Genomic DNA, 18,316 nt, shown 5'->3' with positions numbered 1-18,316 from the left:
GCAGGGCGGGGGGCGGCTGGAGAGCCGGCCCAGCCTGCGGGGACCCCGAAGCCGGTGAGGGTGTTCAGCTGCTCCGTCACCGTGTCACCACGCAGGAGAGGGCCCAGTCCAGGGGGGCTGCGGGACGTGAGGTCAAGCACCCATTCGTGGTCGAGTTGGGCCCCCGAGGTGCGGGAGACGGGAGGGGCGGAGAGTTAACCCTCCGGCTCGGGACCTGGGAAGGGAGGGGAAAACCTTGGAACCGAGGTGGCAGAGGACCCGCGGCGACCGTTGCCTTGCGGTTCTCACTTACTGACTCCCTTGAGTGACTGATCTACCTCCAGAAGCAAGGGGTTTTCCGGCGGCGCCGTGGCTTAGCTGGTTAAAGCGCCTGTCTAGTAAACAGGAGATCCTGGGTTCGAATCCCAGCGGTGCCTCGGTCCGCAAAAGGCGGAATATTATTGCTGCAAGGGCGACGCCCTTCCAACCCTCCCCAAGGCTTCTTCGTGAGGCACCTTCCGGAAGATTCTTATTCTTCCCCCGCCAATCTCACCTGGAGCTTCCGCTCCCGCGCACTTTTAGTGGAAATTCGGAGGCTGACTCTCGCTTCGCTTTCACGAACCGGGGTGACGCGGGCATCCCTTGCACTCGAGGACGTGGGAGCCTGGGCTGGGGCTCTGGCTCATTTTGTTGGGGCCGTACTGAGTCGTGGGCGGGGGGGGGAAGCGGGAGGACCGCGGCTTCCGCAAGGCCGCGGCCCGCAACCCCCGCCTCCATCGAGACGCACGCGCACACACGTTCCGAGGCGGAGGGGCGGGGCCGGCGGGAGGCGGGCCCGTTGATAGGCAGCTATAGTTGCGCAGGCCCGAAGCCGCACGCGGCTGTGATGGCCGAGTGGTTAAGGCGTTGGACTCGAAATCCAATGGGGTCTCCCCGCGCAGGTTCGAATCCTGCTCACAGCGTGTGTACTTTTGGGAACACGCGTTACTGCCCTCGGGGAGAGAGAAAGCCATTTGTTTTCCCAGTGCTTCCCTCCCTCGGAGAAGATACCGCATTTATTCTCGGGGGCCTCCGCCACCCGCTATCAGCCCGCGAGCGCCCCCTTGCGGGCCTTACGCTCCGGCCTGCGCTTCCTCCCATGGGTGTGTCCTGTAAAAGTCACTTAACTACTAATTTGAATTCTTCACGTCCCCAAACCCGGGTGGCTTCTCAGGGTTCTTCGGCAGTCGTCTTACATCCCCCTTATCCCTACCGCCCTGCAAGTCTTCCATACGACTGTTTCATCCCTTTTGTCACCCCAAACCACGAGTCCCTTCTTCCTCCCTCGGCCTTCCTGGTTCACTAAGAAAATAAGGCATTCTGGAGAGATTTCCCCATCGATATCTGCAATCGCACCTGCCTACCTACCTGACTGCCTACCTGTCTGTGGTTACATGCTCCATGCTCTTCCCTTCCCTCAGTGGTGTAGACGAACCTTCCACCTAACCAAGGCCAACCCCTGCACTTACTAGATCTCCCATTCCCCCGGCTCACAAGGACTCAAGGACCCTGCTCTCCTTCCTGTACCATCCGTTTTCCTCTCTAGCTGGATCACTCCCACCAGCCTGCATGCGTACTGAAACCTATTCCAGTTTGGAACAAGCAGGGCAACAAAAGCTATCCTGACACCACACACACCCCCTTCAGCTCCCACTCCTCTCTCTGTTCCCCTCTTCTGCAAAACATATATCGTATACCTACTCTCCCCCAATTCCATCTTCCCGTTCTCCTTTGAACCCTCTCTAATCAAGTGCCACCCCACCCCATTCTTCAAGGTGCTCTTGTTAACAGGTTCCCAAAGGACCATGCATTGCTAAACCCATTGATCACTACTTATGGATGCTTACCCTCCCCTTACCCACAGACTCCTTTGCTTGTTGATCACCTTCTGGATCTCTGCATGTCAAAGTGTTCCCACCGTTCAGTTTTCCAGCCTCTTTATCTATACTCACTCCCTCAGTGATCTCTTTAAATACCAACGAATAATACATTAATACATCCAAAATGTTCATCTCCAGCTCCACAACTCTTTCCTGAATTACAGATGCATATATACTATTATCTCCTTATCATTTCTGCTTGGATATCTAATATCATTTCTGTTGGTGATATCTAATCACAAACAAAATGACCAAATCAACTCCTGGCTTCCCCCCAAAATGAGCTTCACCTGTAGATCTTCTATCTCAGTAAAGAAAAATTCCATTTCTTCAGTTGCTCAGACTAAAAGCTTTAGGATCATCACCGATTTTCTCTCTCTCACACACACGCAGTCAGCAATTTTTTTATTTAAAACATGTTAAAAACTTGGCTACTTATCACCATGTCACCACTACACCCTGGTCCAAGCCACCCACATCTCTCACTGAGATTATTACAACAGCCCCTAGATTATTTCCTTGCTTCCTTTCTTTTCCTTGTTCCTTTGCAGTCTGCTCTGAACACATTGGGCATAGTGATCCTTTCAAAACATAAATCAGAATCTGTCATTCCTCTCTTCAAAATCTTCCGATGGGATAGCAATATGAATTCATGGTTTTTAACTAGTGACATATAAACATACATACATAAACAAACATACATATATACATATGTATTTCCCTCCTCTTTCCACGGAGAAAGCCTACAAGGAATGATACACAAATAGCAATAAGCACACAAGTGACCAGATCTTGGTTACTAAATACCATTCTCCTCTAAAATGAACCAGGGCTCCTAGGGAAAAAAGGCTGATTCCAGGGCTTCAGTTAGGGAATTATAAGATGCTCTTGGAACATTTTGTTGCACAGGAAAGTAATGTTCAAAGAATTTTGGGTATCTATAAAAAAAAAAAAAGACGTAACAGCTAGGGGTTACAGCTAAAGGAGCTCCCGTTGGCTAAATCTGGGACAAATCGAGCATTAAAATAAGTAGTGATTGTGATGGATTCCTTATATCAGATAAGACTCCACAGTTCATATCAATATAAATAAATAAAATGGGAAGGAAGGGGACGTCTCTTTTTACGGTAAACTGCCAACTAATAAATATAGAGTTAGAAATCATCAATGAATACTAAAGTAGAGGGTGAACCTTAATGGGGCTGTAAGTAGCAAAGAGTCTCAAAGTATCTTCCCACAAATTACATTAATTACTCCTCCGGAGGGGGCCAATAATAACGTTCCGGTGGACAGCCCTGGCCAACACCATCTAACCACGTGACCAAAGACAGTATCAGTATTGAGGCAAGCTGACCTGTGTCTTCTGACGTGACAACACGGAGGACCGAGAAGGACCTGGTGTCACTTCCGTGGTGATGTCCCTGCCAAAAAGACATGATCTGAATAACTTGATTCTAACCGTGAAGAAACATCTGACAAGCCAAACAGAAGGACACTCTACAAAATTACAGTCCTGAACTCTTCAAAACCGTGAAGATCAACAGCGAAGATTCTTCCAGATTAAATGAGACTGAAAGGACCTAGCAGTGAAACACAACCACGTGATCCTGGACTGGCTCTTGAATCAGGACAAAAGAGCTATAAGGACATCCCTGAAACACTTTAGGAAATTTGAATATGGACCGGAGGATTAAGTAATGGTATTATATTAATTTTGATAACTGATAACTGTACTATGTAGTGTTAAAAGTGCTAGAAACAGAACAAAACAAAAAAAGCTAGTTGTGGGGGTGGGGGGCGGAAGAGCCCTCCAACGGGCTCTCATCTCCTTCAGAAATGGGTGAAGCCTGACAAAGTCCATGGAACCTCCTCGAAGGCCCCGGGTGATCAGGCCCCGCCCCCCCTTTATCGCTCTGATCTCAACTCTGGTGCTACCTTCACCCCGGCCGACCAGGCCAGCCTCGTCCGGTGCCGCCATCTCCTCCTTGACAAGCCAGGCATGTCGTCCCTCAAGATTTTTACTGCCTGGTCTCTGCCTGGAGAGCTCTTCCCCGAGGCACTCCTGTGTAGTTCTCACCTCTTAAATTTCACCTTCTCGGTGAGTCCTCTGATCATACCCTCTGAAATTACAATTCCCGCTCTCTGCTCCTTTTCTGGCTTTTCCCCAAAGCACTTAACCACCACCTGACAAATACGTTTTGTATAATGTTCCTGTGACTGTTTCCCCTGCAAGACCGTCTGGCCAGTGAGGGTGGGGATTATCCTGTTTTGTTTTGGGTTTTTTGGGGTCTTCTATCCTGATTCATCCCTTGCCCCCCCCCCAGGGGGCGGCCTGGTCCTCCTACTTCCCAACCCCCAAGCCCCCAAGACCCAACCCTCCAGGAACTCCCCCTACCCAGGACCCAGGGGGTCCCAGGAAGCCAGCCTCCCCTTTGAAGAACAAAGAAGGAGGAGCTGAGCCTTGGAACCCAGGCCTGGGGAGACGTCCCAGCGGGGGAGGGGAAGCTCAGGACCCTCCACCAGCTGTGCTGTCTCAGTTCCTGGCGGTGCCTCCCGCCTCCCGAGGGGCCCAGCGCGTGTGGGACACGAGCTCCCCTCCCCCAAGCCCAGATGTGGTCGCTGTTGATGGCGGTGGCCAGGAAGAGGCCCAGACACTCATACACACACCATGTGCACGGGACCCACACCCAGGCCCACACTGACAGAGACCTGCAGGCCACACAGAGAACCCCCCCCCCCACCAAACCCTCAGAAACACTGGGCATCTGCCTGGAGGGTGGTCTCTCAGCCTCATATCTGCACAGGAAACCCTGCTGGAGAAAATCGTGCAGCCAGGACAACTGGCCTCAGGTTTTGGGGGCTTGATGTGTCTACAGTTTGGGAGGGGGGCTTTTAAAGAAAATAATACAAAGGTGGGTTTTGTAGAGAGATCACAACAACTCACAAATTGGAAACGCTGACCAATGCCACCCATGTCACCAAGTCCAGAAAAACAACTTCTTTGCCTTAATGAGCAGCCTGCACATCTCTGTAATACTTTCTACAGACTAGCTACCGGTTCTATCTCCAATCTGGCTTCTCCTCCACCATCCACGTCCTTATAGTGACAAGAGCCATTGGACCCATTCAAATGGCGTGTGCCCTCCCTGGCTTTGCGCCTTCATGGCACAAGGCCTGGTGACAGACACAGGTGATGGCAGCTTCCTGGAACTCATTCCCACACCAGGGTAGCCAGGCTAACCCATTATAGGTGGAAATAACTGGGAACCACCTCAACATATCCCACGAAACCGTACATTGTATGTCTCTCCAGCTCACCTTTCCCGGAACTGGATCCCAAAATGGCGCAGCCACTCCAACCCCAGAGGGAAAGAGTGACAGGCAGGCAGAGTGGGAAGAGACAGCGGTCTTCACCGTTTACAGTTAAAATATCTTACTTTTGCCAGTCTTATAGAAGCACATGGCCATGTGAGCATATTTGCTAGCCCCCGCCCCCCCGCCAGGAGCCTGTGCAAGCGAGGGGGTCCTGAAGCATAAACTGAATTACCGTCGTGGTGAACTGGCCTCTGCACTTGAAACTTTTGATCCCACATCTCAAATGGACTCTCCACCTGCCTAGAAATCCTAATCCTCTAGCCTACGGGGCTTTTCCTACTCTCCAAAACGAACGTTTCACACCTTCTTTCTCCGCAAACGACCTGAGCTCTCTCCCTTCCAGCAGTGAGCTGGACTCTTTCTTTGAGGAAATGAGAGCAACCAGGAGAACCTGGCTTATTCTCCCTGCACCCCAACTGACCTGCACCCTCTGTCTCCCCCCATCTGCCTGTGGGTGAGGAGCCTTCCCTACTACCGGAGGCTGATTTCTCTACCTGGCACAGGAGTCTACTGCCCCGCCCCGACCCTCCTCCCTGGCCTACTCCCTTCGGCCTCCAGGACGGTCTGTGCCCCTATGTGCCACACACTGTTCTGCTCACCATTCATGGCAGAACTTGCTGGAGATGTCTACAGCTGCTGTCCGCATGCCTTCACTCCCATTCTCCCATCAACCCACCCTAGTGGGACTGCACTCAGGCACCCCTCCGCTCAGGTCATCTGCAATGTCCAAGATGCTAAGCTGATGGTCGCTTTGCTCTCTTGTCCTTACCCGACCTCCCAGCAGCTTAGCTAGACCCGGTGGCTCCCTCCTTCACAGACTTGCTGTTATCCTGGTTTCCCAAATTCTCTGTCCCAGGGACACTGGCCCTCTTTCTCTAGCTCCCACCAGCCAAGTACATTCCTGCCTCAGAGCCTTTGCACTTGCCCTGTCACCTGCTTTCAGCAGGCTCTGCTGGGCTGAAATATCACCTCTTCCTAAAGGATGTCTCTGACCACCCAGAGTAAAGAAAGCAGGACTTCGCTCTCAAGCCATTGCCCCGGCAGGTTGCCCGCCCCCCGCCCCACCCGCACCAGCCTAATAACCATGTTGTATTATTTTCTGCTTTCTTAGTTATTTTCTGTACTCCCCTCCTCCCATAATGTAGCTTCAGCAGAGCCCAGGCTCAGTGCACTCTGAGTGCCTACCCATACTTGGCACCCAAGAGGCACCCCATAAATAATCGACTGAGTGAGTAACATCCGCAGACAGATGCCCAGATTGTTGTACAGTTTCCTGCTGGGAGCCACGGTCGCGGCTGCGAGTAGCGAAGAGAGCATTCCGCGTCACTGACACAATCCAGAGACAGGAAACCCCCAGATGAAATAGACAGGCTGAAACAAACCCGAGGCAGAAAGCGGAGGCCGAGCAGGCCCAGGGCGAGCTCCGGAGAGCGACCCAGATTCAGCGAACCACAGACCCGGGCCCGCAGGAGGCCGGGCAGCCGGCGGAGCCCAGCAGGCAGCGGCGCGGCGAGGCGGGGGTGGCGGTGGGGGTCGGGGTCGCCCCCGCCCCAAGGCCCCCCCGCTCCCCGCCGGCTCACAAGTGGCCGCGGCAGCTGGCGAGGGCGCCCGGCCGCCCGCCGGCCCGACGCGTGCGGGATCAAAGCGGCCGGGAAGGGGCGGGCGGGGAGGAGGCGGGGGGCTCGGAGGTGTGAGCGAGCTTCCCAGGGGCTGGCAGGAGCGTGGGAGCGCAGAGTGCAGGGCGGCGACAGAGACCCGGAGAGACCGCGAGAGATCAGAGACCCAGGCCCGCCGAAGACGAGCCGCGCAGGCGGGAGAGGCCCGGAGCTAGAGACGCACGGACACAGGTGCAGACCCAGCGAGACCACGCGGGCGCTGCTAAGACACCTGGAGAGAGACAGAGCCCCCGAGGGGGCCGCGGGGGGCGCAGGAAGACGGCGGCACCAAAAGGCCGGGACCCACGGACTTAGAAAAAGCAGGCGTGCTTCAGAGAGAACAGAAACTAGGAGAGAGCGAGCGAGGAAGAGAAAGGGCCAGGAGAGCCCGGGACTCGGGGAGCTTAGGGCGGAAAGGCCCCGCCCCTCCCCTGCGGAGGGTGGGAGGACCCCCGGGGCAGGGATCCGAGCAGCGTGTCCTTTCTCAGGGTCACGCCTGCGGAGGTGCGGGGGGGGGGGGGCGGAGGGAGGGGTGTGGAAGGCAGCAGGACCCCCGGGCTGGGCGGACGAGAGTGGGAGGATCTTGCGAATCCGGATCTGGATCCAGAGCCTCCAACTCTGCCATAGGATAAAAAAATTGAGTATTAATATTTGCTAGGAATGTTAAACAGAGATGCTTCTTAGACATTTCATCAGACTTCTCCCCATTTGGAGACAAGGGGGAAAAAAAAAAAAAAGTGAAGGAACACTGCATTGGCCGGGAATCGAACCCGGGCCTCCCGCGTGGCAGGCGAGAATTCTACCACTGAACCACCAATGCAACCGACAACTGCTCTTTAGTGGCCCTACCTGAGCTTGTAAGAGGTGGAGACGGCAGTGGTCAGGCAGAAAGTGTAGGCCCGGGGCTCTGGGAAGGAGTGGCCCCGAGTAGCTGACGTGGGTGGAGCGCCAGACCATCCTTCCTCCCGCCCGGATCCGGCCACCCGGCCATAAAGTCGCCCCATATGGCCAGGGGCGGCCCCACACTCGGGTGCGAACAGCCCGGGGCCCCGAGCCTCGCGTGCAGGTGAGAAAAACTCAGCCCGAGCGCAGTTTCCCAAGGAGGGGGGCGAGGGGGGCTGCTGGGGCCACACATCTGCGCTCCCATTTGGCCCAGGTAGGGGGAGGTGGGATGTGCTGGCGGCCCTGATCCCAAATGGGAGCGCCCTCCCCAAGGTCTGTGTGTCTCCGGGCTCGGGCTTTGGCAAGGCAGGCTCCGTGAAACAAAACAAAACAAAACCCCAAGGTGTGGAGAGGCCCTGGGAGGGCTCGGAGAGCCTCGTCGGCCCCTGACTCCGCAGCTTATCTTCCGACTCGGTCTGCAACCTTGTCTTTCCATGTCCTTGTCCCGGGCGGTCTGGCTGTCCCGTGAAATCTCTGATTTTATCTTCTCAGACACTTTATCTGGAAGCCTCCGAGTGTTCACGCACCATTCTGCAGAGGGTCATGTTCTTGGTTTGAGGTGGGTGTTGATCCCTTTTTGTATCTCTTTCTTGTCCCTTTAAGAAAACTGCCTGTTCCCTGCTCCCCGATGGGGTGGAGGGGTCCCCAGGAGCAAGCAGCAGGAGCACGACTTAGGTCAGGTATCCTGGAAACCATGCGCCGGAACCTCCTATAATTAGTTTTGAATCAAATACTTCTAAGTGGGAAGGTTTCTCCACCTCCTGCCCATGCTTCAAAGCCTTGCTTCCTCTTCCTTGAGGGTCCCGCTCCTCCCCAGTCCAGCCACCCGTTAGGATGACCCTCTCCCCAGCACCTGCTTCACTCTGCTCTGTAATAGCTACTTGATAACACACGTCTTTCCCCCTCGATCCTGTAAGGGTAAGCTGGGCCTGTAGTGCTTATGTAGTATGAACGACCCAAGCCTACACCAGTGTGCGTAGTGCTCGGGGAATGGAGTAAGATTCACTAAGATCGCACAGAGCGGCTCCTTCACCCCAGGTGAATTAGACAGATTCACCCAGCACACTCAGGTGGCTCCCTTACCCAATTAGGAGGTGGATTTTGAAGGAAGGTGTATAAGATCCAGTCTGGGGGTTGAGGGATGCTATCTTTTATTTCAGAGTCGGTGGGGGAACAGAGAGCTCCCAAGAAGCTGCGAATGGTGGTTGGCGGGGGGCGGGGAGGGACGGGGGACTCTGAACTTCATTCCTGAGTCCTCTCCCAGATCACCTCAACTCCCCCTCCCCCTAATAACCTCCTCCCTTCAGCTGGGTTCCACCTCATTATACAGCCTTAGGGGCCTTAAACCAGCCAGTGCTGCATTGGCCCCTCATTTCCCACACTCCCAGGCCAGTTCCACTCCTTCCCCTCCCCCTTGCGCTCCTCCCCTTTCCGGGAGCCTCGTGCCCCGGGCCGCACCGGGAGGGATCCGGGTGCCGAAGGGGGCGGGTCCGGGTCCTACACACCCCCCCTAACCCAGGAGCCTGCGGGATATAAGGCGCCAGGCGGGCAGGGGCTCGGTCCACACCAGGGTCCGGAGGAGCGATGGTCACTCGGGATCGAGCCGAGAATAGGGACGGCCCCAAGGTGAGAGGCGGGAGGGGAGGGAGCAGAGGTCCTAGGTCCGGTCAGGGGACCGGGTCCCTGAGACCCTGGGGGAAGGGAAGAGCCTGGAGGCGCAGAGTTGGAAGGGGGAGAGGTGCGTGGGGGGACCCAAGGAGCCAGGAGCTGGAAAGGAAGCTGCAAAGTATGAAGAAGGGGACAGGGTCAGGGCAGGAGCTGCGTGGGCGGCAGAAGTAGAGGTCTTGGGTTTGGGTAATGGGATGTGGCACCTTGCGGCTTGGAGGGCGTGGCAGGGGGCACGGATTTGAGTGAAATAAGCAAGGGGAGCACAGAGCTAAGGGAGGCGGGTGGAAACTAAGTGCCAAGAGGCTAGGCACTTGCTCCACGAGCCAGAGCTGGCCCAGGGCAGCCTTATAGAGAAGGCCCGGAATGCACTGGTTCCAGAGGCCCGAGACCGGGTGGAAGCTTTTAGAACCAGTGGAGTAATGTGACTGCATAGACGGCTTAGAGGGAGAAGAGGAAGCGCGGTCGCGCTGGGTATCTCCCTTTCTACACTCAGGGCCGCCAACTCAGAGCCCGGCACCTTGCGGGCCACGTGTCTGGGCGCAAAGAGGGCCCCCAAAGCTCTCCACTGAGACAGAGAGACTGCACGAGACGGAGACGTAGAGAGAAAAGAGGAGGAGAAGGAGAGACACAGAGAGGGGAGGAGGGAGGACGAGGCTGAGAGAGGAGAACGCAGAAGACCCGGGAGAGAGAGGAGGCGAGCTACAGACATTGACCCTAGGGGCGCTGGGAGCGGGAGCGGAGAGGGACCCAATGGGCCCGGCCCTAGGCCCTCGTTGGGGGTGTCCCGGAAGGGGTGGGGGCGGGACCATCCCAGCGGCGGGATCCGAACGCCGGCGCGGCCGCGCTGAGTCTCGGTCCGGTCGGCCCGCTCTCCCTTTCCTGCTGGTCGCAGATGCTGAAGCCGCTGGTGGAGAAGCGGCGCCGGGATCGCATCAACCGCAGCCTGGAAGAGCTGAGGCTGCTGCTGCTGGAGCGGACCCGGGACCAGGTCAGTCCTTCCACCGCCCCCGGAGCGTCCCCAGCATCCCGTCCTCGCGACCCAGGGCCTCCTACTGGGGTGGGGACACACGCTGCACTGGCGACCCAGGCGCCAAGGCATCCTGACCCGAGTCCCGCCCTTGGAATCCCATCCCAGAGCCCCCTCTCGCTCTCAGAACGGGATCTTCATGGCCACCCCTCGGGTCTGTAAGTTTCACACCCGGCTCTGTAAATTTCACTCCCAGGGTCGGTCAGTGTTCAACCTCGGGGTCTGTAAACGCTCGCTCCTCCTCCCCCACACCCCCTCGAAACAGCCTGCCGGGTGGTTCATTTCAAGTCCCTGGGTTTGCTGTTTCAAACCCCCTCCTCACCCTGTGGGTTGGTTTCATCCCCTCGGGTTGGACGGTGTAGTCTCAAGGTTTCCCAGGGCCATTCTTGGTCATCGCCACTCCGCATTCGGTCGCGCGCTCCGTGGGCAGCGCGCACACGCGATCGGGGGCACCCCCAGCTCCCGCATCCGCCCTCCCTTCTTCCCCCTGCCACTTCCCCCTCTCTCCCCACCCCTCTCTGTCTTTGCGCCCTCCCCCCTCCCGTCTGTAGAACCTCCGCAACCCGAAGCTGGAGAAAGCAGAGATACTGGAGTTCGCCGTGGGCTACTTGAGGGAGCGAAGCCGGGTGGAGCCCCCGGGTACAGCGCGGGGGTGGGGCAGCGGAGGGCGGGAGGGGGGATTCACGGAGGCCCGGGGCCGGGGTAGCTGGGGAGGACCCTGCGCTGGACGGTGGGCTTGGGGAGTGGTAGGCTCTGCTCCGAGGCGAGGTTAATAACACCCGCGCGTGTCTGTCTCTGTGTCTCCCTCATTTTCTCCCTCTGTCCGTCCATCTGGCTTCCTGTCTCTGTCTGTGCGTCTGTCGGGCCTCGGTATCTCTGCGCCCCGCCCCTTCCCTCACCCCTGCTGGGCCCCTGCCCTGCCCGCCGGTGCTCCCGCCGGCCGCACCCGCCGCCGCGGCTCCAGGGGTTCCCCGGTCCCCAGCCCAGGACGCCGAGGCGCTCGCCAGCTGCTACTTGTCCGGCTTCCGCGAGTGCCTGCTTCGCCTGGCGGCCTTCGCGCACGACGCCAGCCCGGCCGCCCGCGCCCAGCTCTTCTCCGCGCTGCATGGCTACCTGCGCCCCAAGCCGCCCCGGCCGGAACCGGTAGATGCGAGGCCCCAAGCGCCGCGCCCACCGCTGGACCCCGCCGCCCCGGCGCCCGGCCCCGCGCTGCACCAGCGCCCCCCAGTGCACCAGGGCCCCCGTAGCCCGCGCTGCGCCTGGTCCCCGTCCCCCTGCTCGCCCCGCGCCGGGGATTCCGGCGCGCCGGCGCCCCTCACCGGACTGCTGCCGCCGCCGCCGCCGCCGCCGCCGCCGCCGCCGCCGCACAGACAAGACGGGGCGCCCAAGGCCCCGCCGCCCCCGCCGCCCGCTTTCTGGAGACCTTGGCCCTGAGCTTTGGGGGGTGGGGCGGGGGAGGGGGCTGGGGGTGAGGTAGAGACTCCAGCCCGAGGGCAGCAGAGGGACCCGGGCGTCGGGGCTAGCAGGTGTTGGGGAGGGCGGCGGGGCGCGCGGGCGCAGCGCGCGGGTGAGATGTGGTCTATATTAGAGTATCTATATAAATATATATTTCCCTGGTTCCTGTCCCTTTTCCCTGCCCCTCCCCCCTTTGCGTCTAGGATTGTACCCTCTCTGCCCCCGGCCCAGCCCCAGTCCCTTCCCGAGTCCCTAGTGCATGGAATAAAGTGGTTATTAAATCCCCGTGTGTCCCCGAGCCAGGGGCCTGCCTTTATGTCGGCGTCCACGCCCACTTTCCTTCTGTCTCCCTTTCCTTCTGTCTCCCGCCCCTCCCAGTCCTGCTCTCCATGGCCCAAGCCCCGGGGCAGACAGGTAAGTAAAGAAGAGAGCAGAGCGGAGACTGAGGTTGAAGCTGAAACCAGGTGGAAAACACTGAAATAGGGTAGGGGGAGAAGGGATGGGAACCTTTACGGAAAAGCCGGATAAAGAGGAAGGGGGAAAAAAAAAATTGAAATAAAATCGACTCTGGTGGGATTCGAACCCACAACCTTTGAATCGCTCTTTCGTCACTAGAAGTCCAATGCGCTATCCATTGCGCCACAGAGCCACCTGGCGGGCGGCGGCGTCTGACGGCTTACGGGTACTAGCATGCGCAAGGGGCGGGGAGGGAGAGGGGTGTGAGGGAATTGGGCGGGGCGGGCCAGGAGCGCGTGGTTGGGACCTCGCAGGCCTGCCGGGGAGAGGTAGCGGGCCAAAGGCACGAGAGCCAGGTGGGAGTGCGGGCGCGCACGGGTGGAAGAGACAGGGAGAGAGAGCAACCGAGCAGGAGCGAGCGAGTACAGAGCTCCGGCTGCCCGCTTGGGGGATGCTTCCAGCCCAGGCGCACCCCACTCCCAGATGTGGCTCCACCCATGAAAATAAACTTGTTTCGTTGCAAATATCGGTGTATCTCTATTTCCTCCGCCCTGTTTCGCCGTTCGCTGCTCCTGGGTCTGGGGTTTCCAAAGAAGGCCCGCTGACTTAGAACAGTCATCGCGAGCCTGTCTCGCCCCTCTAGTCTCTTAGGAGGACTACGGGGAGGACTTGCTTCCACGCAGGTAGCGTGGCCGAGCGGTCTAAGGCGCTGGATTTAGGCTCCAGTCTCTTCGGAGGCGTGGGTTCGAATCCCACCGCTGCCAGGATGGAGTTTTTCTGGTGGCCTGTGCACCCTAGAACTCCTAGAACTCCTAAACCCCCTACCCTGGCTGGGATGTATGTCCCTTGTTTTTACAAGGACTGCTTGCAGTGATGGCACCATCCCCTCCATGCTACTGGGGACAGCCTGGGTGGTGTCAGCCAGAACCTGGCGGGAACCGCCAGAGAGACCTTCGATTCTTCGTAACTGATGTCCGCAGTAAGGTGTCCTGAAATTGCGTTCTCTCTCAAAACTGGCGCACCTTGCTCTTATCTTTTAAGTGCTGACTGCGTGTTTGGATGGTGTGCCGGAGGCTCCGATTACCCGGTCTGAGAAGCCCAAAGGACAGCGTCTTCGTTTGCTTTCCTTCTCAGACCCTCTCGGGGAACGAGAAACGCTCATACACGAAGCTGAGAAATAACGGTACGAATTGAGGCAAAACTTAAGGTTCCACCGAGATTTGAACTCGGATCGCTGGATTCAGAGTCCAGAGTGCTAACCATTACACCATGGAACCCACTTCTGGGTGGTTTCTTCTGGGAGTGTACATAATACTGAAGTTCTTGTCCCTCCCATTCTCCCATTCACAGAAAAGAAAACAAAAAACACCTACCTGAAGCGGTGGGCGCCTCTATGGAGCTCCTGAGATACGAACTGAGATGCGCTGTGACGTGTAAAATACACACCACACTTAGAAGACACGGTACTTACTGCAAAGAAGATTGTTAAAATTTCATTAATAATTTAAAAATATTGATGACGGGTTGAGATAAGATTTCATTGGGTTAAATAAAATGTTATTAAAATTAATCTCACCTGGTTCTGTTTCCTCTTTAATGTGCCCACCAGAACATTTAGGTTCGCAGGAAACGTCTCTACTTTCCCTCCACTCTCACTCGTGCTACTTTCTGAAAACTAAAAATCCTTGCCGGGGTTACTATCAGTTCTTTTTTAAAGTCATGTAACAGCACTTTTGTTATTCTTTTTTTTTTTTTTCCTTGCTTTTGTTTAAAGGAATACGGATATTACGCGTACTCAAGAAAAGAAATATATACTCCTGGGGAAAAAAAAAAAAACAAAAGCAAACGCCCGAACAGGGACTTGAACCCTGGACCCTCAGATTAAAAGTCTGATGCTCTACCGACTGAGCTATCCGGGCTCTTGTGAAATCTTTGCGCTACTACCTATAAGAGCTGTTCGCCCGCTGGAGTCCAGGTTCCCGGAAACCGAGGGTGAGTGCACGCACGAGCGCAGCGCCCCGGGCGCGCACCAGGAGCGAGCAGGGGCGGCCCCGCGGCTCCCGCCTGCGCTCTGCCAGCCTCGCTCGAGCACCGTCCCCGCCGGGGTCCGGCTGCTGGGATCGGAGCGCCGCCGAGGCTGGGCAGCTGCGGTGCCGGGACTGGCCGCGCGGGGCCGCTGCCGGCTGCAGGCCTCCCCGGCCGAGCTGTTTGTCCGCGGCCCGGGTGACCCAGATCCCCGGCACCCCCGCGCTTGGCCCCCGCCTTGCAGGCCACGGGCGGGCCCGGAGCGGAACGAAGGCCACGCAGGGCGTTCAGACGTGAGCCCCGGCTCCACTTTGGTCCGCTGGCCGACCCCATCCCGAGGGAGGGACCGAGATCGGACGTGCCGCGGAGCGGCGATCCGGGGAAGCCGGCGTGGGGACGGTGGTGCGCAGTGGGGAGCGACAGGAGAGTTGGGCCTGACTCCTCTGCAGGGGCGACTCGCCTGCGTGTGGCCGCGGTCACGTGTGATTTATGTCGAGTATGGCTCACTTGCGAAGACTGATTCACATGGATGATTCACAAGTAGGGAATGCGGGTGCCCCGTGCCCAGGCCTGGCTGAGAAGAGGAAAGGGTTTCGGGGCAAGTTGGGGAGTGGGCGGACCAGGGCCCCAGGGTCTCAGCGGCCCCTAACCGGGAGCAGGGCAGTGTCCCAGTCACACAGGTGTCACCTGCTCCTCGTCTCCCTCTCAGCCCCTGGTCCCTCCCTTCCCGCTGGGACTCGGACTCCTGATATCCATCTGGGTGAGCCCTGTCCTGCCAGCCAGAGAGACCGGCTGTGCCAGAGGCAAGCAAACAACTATTAGGGTGGGGAGAGGGAGCCCGCAGTGAGCCGGGACAGAGACCGGGAGCTTCGCGGGAGAGAGGCGGGCGAGCCCCAGAGCATCCCAGAGAGAGCGGGGCCTTCCCTGGGAGGCCTACCTGCCCGGGCCGAGCCCCCCACTCAGGAGCTCCGCAGGCCGACAGCTCAGCCCCGCCCCGCCCCCGCCCCTCCCCCCGGCCCCCTGCGCCAAGGCGGGCTGCTGCTGTGGTCACCGCTGCCGGGGTATCCCTCTTTCCTTCCCGCCATGGCCGTGTACCGCGTGTGTGTGACCACGGGTCCCTACCTGAGGGCCGGCACGCTGGACAACATCTCTGTCACTCTGGTGGGCACCTGTGGTGAGAGCCCCAAGCAGCTGCTGGATCGCTTGGGCAGGGACTTCGCCCCTGGGTCTGTAAGTACCGAGGAGAGGGAGGAGGGACCCCTGAGGGCCTGGGGACCCTGAAGGAGGGGAGGGTCATTCCCCCAGGTCATTCCTCCAACCCTGCAGAACTCAGGGAGCCGGCCTTGACCTCCTCACCATCCTATTCTGGTCTCTGTCTTTCCTGGGGAGGGAATACTTTCTACCCAGGCAGGGCTGTGAAGAAGGAGCCAGGGGCTGGGGGTCAGGAGAATTCCACCGGCTTCCTAGCTCCTCTCATAATTGAAGGTGGGCTTTGGGCAAGTCACTTGCCCTCTGTGAGTCGGGGTTTCCTCTTCTCTGGAGGGGATCCGCTTGCCTCCGCCAAGCCCCACGATTGTTTGCTGGTGGCCTACACAAGGGTGCGGGAGCCAAGGAGGCTGGTGAGATCCAGAATCCACTCTGCTCACTCACCGTGCCTCTGGGAGCTGTGGCCGCTTCTGCTGGGATGGAGGGGTGCCTTTTCCTAATTCATACAAAGGCCCCGCGTGGGTTAGCGGCTCTCAGCTTTATATCCCAGAACAGATGTAGGCATAGAGGCGCCTCACCAGGTGTAAGGATGCCCCTGCCGTTCCTCGCCTCTCACCTGCTTGCTTTTTGGTCCCCTCAGGTGCAGAAGTACAAGGTGCGCTGCTCAGCAGAGCTCGGCGAGGTCTTGCTGCTGCGTCTACACAAGGAGCGCTACGCTTTCTTCCCCAAGGACTCTTGGTACTGCAGCTGCATCTGCGTCACGGCCCCCGATGGCACCCGTTCCCACTTCCCCTGCTATCAGTGGATTGAGGGCTACTGCACCATAGAGCTGCGACCAGGAACAGGTGGGCCAGAGGCCGGGGGCTGGCCTGGGTTGCAGAAGGCATCTGTTGGGGCCGGAGGGGGGGGGTGTCTCACGGGGCCCAGGCTGCAGGGAACGGGGGTGGGGTTAGGGTAACTGGAACTCAGAGCTTTCGGCCCACTCCCTCTGCACTCCCCCAGAGTGAATTTCTCCTGCGCCCAGAGCGGACTTGAGCTGTAAGCCGAATAACTGAGTGTTGGCAGGTGCAGAAGCTGAGAGAATTTAGCAGGAAAGGCCCTGCCGACAACTACTACTGGCTTTTCTGGTGTGGACGAAGTCCCTGTGACGTGCTGTTAGGATTCCCTCTTGCATCTGGGGGGCCTTTCAAGGATGCCGAGCTCGAGCTCCTTCAGCCTCTGGACCCCCACCCACGTCTCCTGAGCCGTCTGATCCCAAGAGGCATGACCAGGGCTGGTCCGAGTGTTGACATGAGTCTTAGGGGTGAGAGGTGATACCTCGGCCCCCTAGCGAGTTCTTCAGAGACCTCCCCCCATCATCCTAGCATTTCCATCTGTCCACCACTTCCCAAAATATACTCATTCATCAGTCATTTGTCAAGTACACATTATGAGCACAGTGTCGGGCACCACACCAGGTGCCAGGAATACACAAAATGACTACAGTGTAATTTCTGCCCCCAAAGAGTCCTGGGAAGGAGACAAAAGTACAATTAGGACGATTGTTACAATTTGGGGGTGAGGTCATCTTGAGTCCGTTCTGCTGATGAATGCACGAAGAACATGGGGTATCCTTGTCAACTGAGGGATTGGGTTCAAGGGTTAGGGCGTTCAGGCAAGCTTCACCTTTTGAGAAGAGACGTATATGATGAGTACTTTTCATTCCCCACAGCAAAAACTATTTGTCAGGACTCCCTTCCCCTTCTTCTGGACCACAGGAAACGGGAGCTCCAGGGCCGACAGGAATGTTACCGGTGAGGACGGGCTAATTTCACTTCTTCCCCCACCTTTACGCCGACCTCAGCCTCAATCAGACTGTCACTAAATCTGACCTCAGATCCAACCTTGGGGGCTCGGCTCCGATCAGGACCCTCACGTAACCCTAACTTCCTTCTGAGGTTGACCCCAAGTCTAGATCCAGAACGCGAGTACCGACAATTGTCCCAAGAACATCAGTGAACCCACACTCAGCCCCTCCCTCAGCTGTCCTTGATGGGTCTTTTTACCCTAAGTTTGACTAGCCACCCCTGACCTCTCTCCCCCGGAAGCTGGAAAGTTTACGCCCCCGGCTTCCCTGGCATGATAGACGTCAGCAGCTTTGAGGAGATGGAGACAGACAAGAAGTTTGCCTTGACCAAGACGGCGCCTCGGGCAGACCCAGGGGACAGGTGAGGGGGTGACCCCGAGGGTCTGGCAGGGAGGTGGCTTCAGGTCGGGTGGGAGGCCGGGGGCAGGGGAGGATCCGGGGAAGGATCCAGGGAAGGAATGAAGGGGAGTGGGCTGCAAGTCCGTCTGACGGGTGTCTGTCTTTCTGCCTCCCCCACCGCCCTCCACAGCAGTGGGAATCGGTACTTGCCTGGCTTCCCCATGAAGATTGACTTCCCGTCCCTGATGCACATGGAACCCAACATTCGCTACTCAGCCACCAAGACGGCCTCTCTGCTCTTCAACGCCATCCCCGCGTGAGGCCACTGCCCTCCCTGCACTCCTGTCACTCTCCCGTCTGCCCCCACCCTGCCAGGCATATCCACACCTCTGGCCCCGGTCTCCCCCCTCTGTCCCGGTCTCCC

General features: G+C 58.0%; 2 protein-coding genes and 7 non-coding genes across 12 annotated transcripts in view; 5 read left to right on the top strand and 4 right to left on the bottom strand.

Annotated features, from left to right (window-relative positions):
- The first annotated feature begins 342 nt into the window (after positions 1–342).
- On the top strand, positions 343–416 carry TRNAT-AGU (transfer RNA threonine (anticodon AGU)). The gene has a single exon. It is a non-coding gene; the product is annotated as a tRNA-Thr (tRNA).
- Positions 417–859: 443 nt separating this feature from the next.
- Positions 860–941, top strand: TRNAS-CGA (transfer RNA serine (anticodon CGA)). The gene has a single exon. It is a non-coding gene; the product is annotated as a tRNA-Ser (tRNA).
- Positions 942–7,677: 6,736 nt separating this feature from the next.
- Positions 7,678–7,748, bottom strand: TRNAG-GCC (transfer RNA glycine (anticodon GCC)). Its single transcript has one exon. It is a non-coding gene; the product is annotated as a tRNA-Gly (tRNA).
- A 107-nt stretch (positions 7,749–7,855) lies between these two features.
- Positions 7,856–11,999, top strand: HES7 (hes family bHLH transcription factor 7). 2 transcript variants are annotated; one of them, XM_073881503.1, is made up of 5 exons: positions 7,856–7,994; positions 8,363–8,429; positions 10,431–10,526; positions 11,117–11,204; positions 11,530–11,999. In XM_073881503.1, exons 1-5 carry the CDS (start codon positions 7,933–7,935, stop codon positions 11,997–11,999), a joined length of 783 nt encoding a protein of 260 aa, XP_073737604.1. In that variant the 5' UTR covers positions 7,856–7,932. The 2 variants fall into 2 exon arrangements, with proteins under 2 accessions (XP_073737604.1, XP_025720182.1); XM_025864397.1 differs by lacking the exons at positions 7,856–7,994; positions 8,363–8,429 and adding an exon at positions 9,455–9,496.
- A 583-nt stretch (positions 12,000–12,582) lies between these two features.
- Positions 12,583–12,669, bottom strand: TRNAR-UCU (transfer RNA arginine (anticodon UCU)). Its single transcript is given in 2 exon segments — positions 12,583–12,618; positions 12,633–12,669. It is a non-coding gene; the product is annotated as a tRNA-Arg (tRNA).
- Positions 12,670–13,158: 489 nt separating this feature from the next.
- Positions 13,159–13,240, top strand: TRNAL-UAG (transfer RNA leucine (anticodon UAG)). The gene has a single exon. It is a non-coding gene; the product is annotated as a tRNA-Leu (tRNA).
- A 441-nt stretch (positions 13,241–13,681) lies between these two features.
- TRNAQ-CUG (transfer RNA glutamine (anticodon CUG)) lies at positions 13,682–13,753 on the bottom strand. The gene has a single exon. It is a non-coding gene; the product is annotated as a tRNA-Gln (tRNA).
- A 569-nt stretch (positions 13,754–14,322) lies between these two features.
- Positions 14,323–14,395, bottom strand: TRNAK-UUU (transfer RNA lysine (anticodon UUU)). The gene has a single exon. It is a non-coding gene; the product is annotated as a tRNA-Lys (tRNA).
- A 938-nt stretch (positions 14,396–15,333) lies between these two features.
- Positions 15,334–18,316, top strand: part of ALOXE3 (arachidonate epidermal lipoxygenase 3) — an 18,943-nt gene continuing 15,960 nt past the window's right edge. The window contains exons 1-5 of one of the 3 annotated variants that reach the window (XM_073881665.1): positions 15,334–15,731; positions 16,348–16,552; positions 17,419–17,500; positions 17,795–17,914; positions 18,083–18,208. In XM_073881665.1, the coding sequence (XP_073737766.1) occupies positions 15,585–15,731; positions 16,348–16,552; positions 17,419–17,500; positions 17,795–17,914; positions 18,083–18,208 (680 nt within the window). In that variant the 5' untranslated portion in view covers positions 15,334–15,584. The remainder of the gene's footprint in view (positions 15,732–16,347; positions 16,553–17,418; positions 17,501–17,794; positions 17,915–18,082; positions 18,209–18,316) is intronic. The other 2 variants (XM_025864148.2, XM_073881666.1) reach the window with 2 other exon arrangements.

Source organism: Callorhinus ursinus, unplaced genomic scaffold, assembly GCF_003265705.2.
Source record: "Callorhinus ursinus isolate GAN/ISIS: 27379988/994484 unplaced genomic scaffold, GSC_fseal_2.0 scaffold43, whole genome shotgun sequence".
Classification (NCBI taxonomy): Eukaryota; Metazoa; Chordata; class Mammalia; order Carnivora; family Otariidae; genus Callorhinus; species Callorhinus ursinus.
Note: the sequence above shows the minus strand (reverse complement) of the source record. Positions and strands in the feature narration are given on the sequence as shown.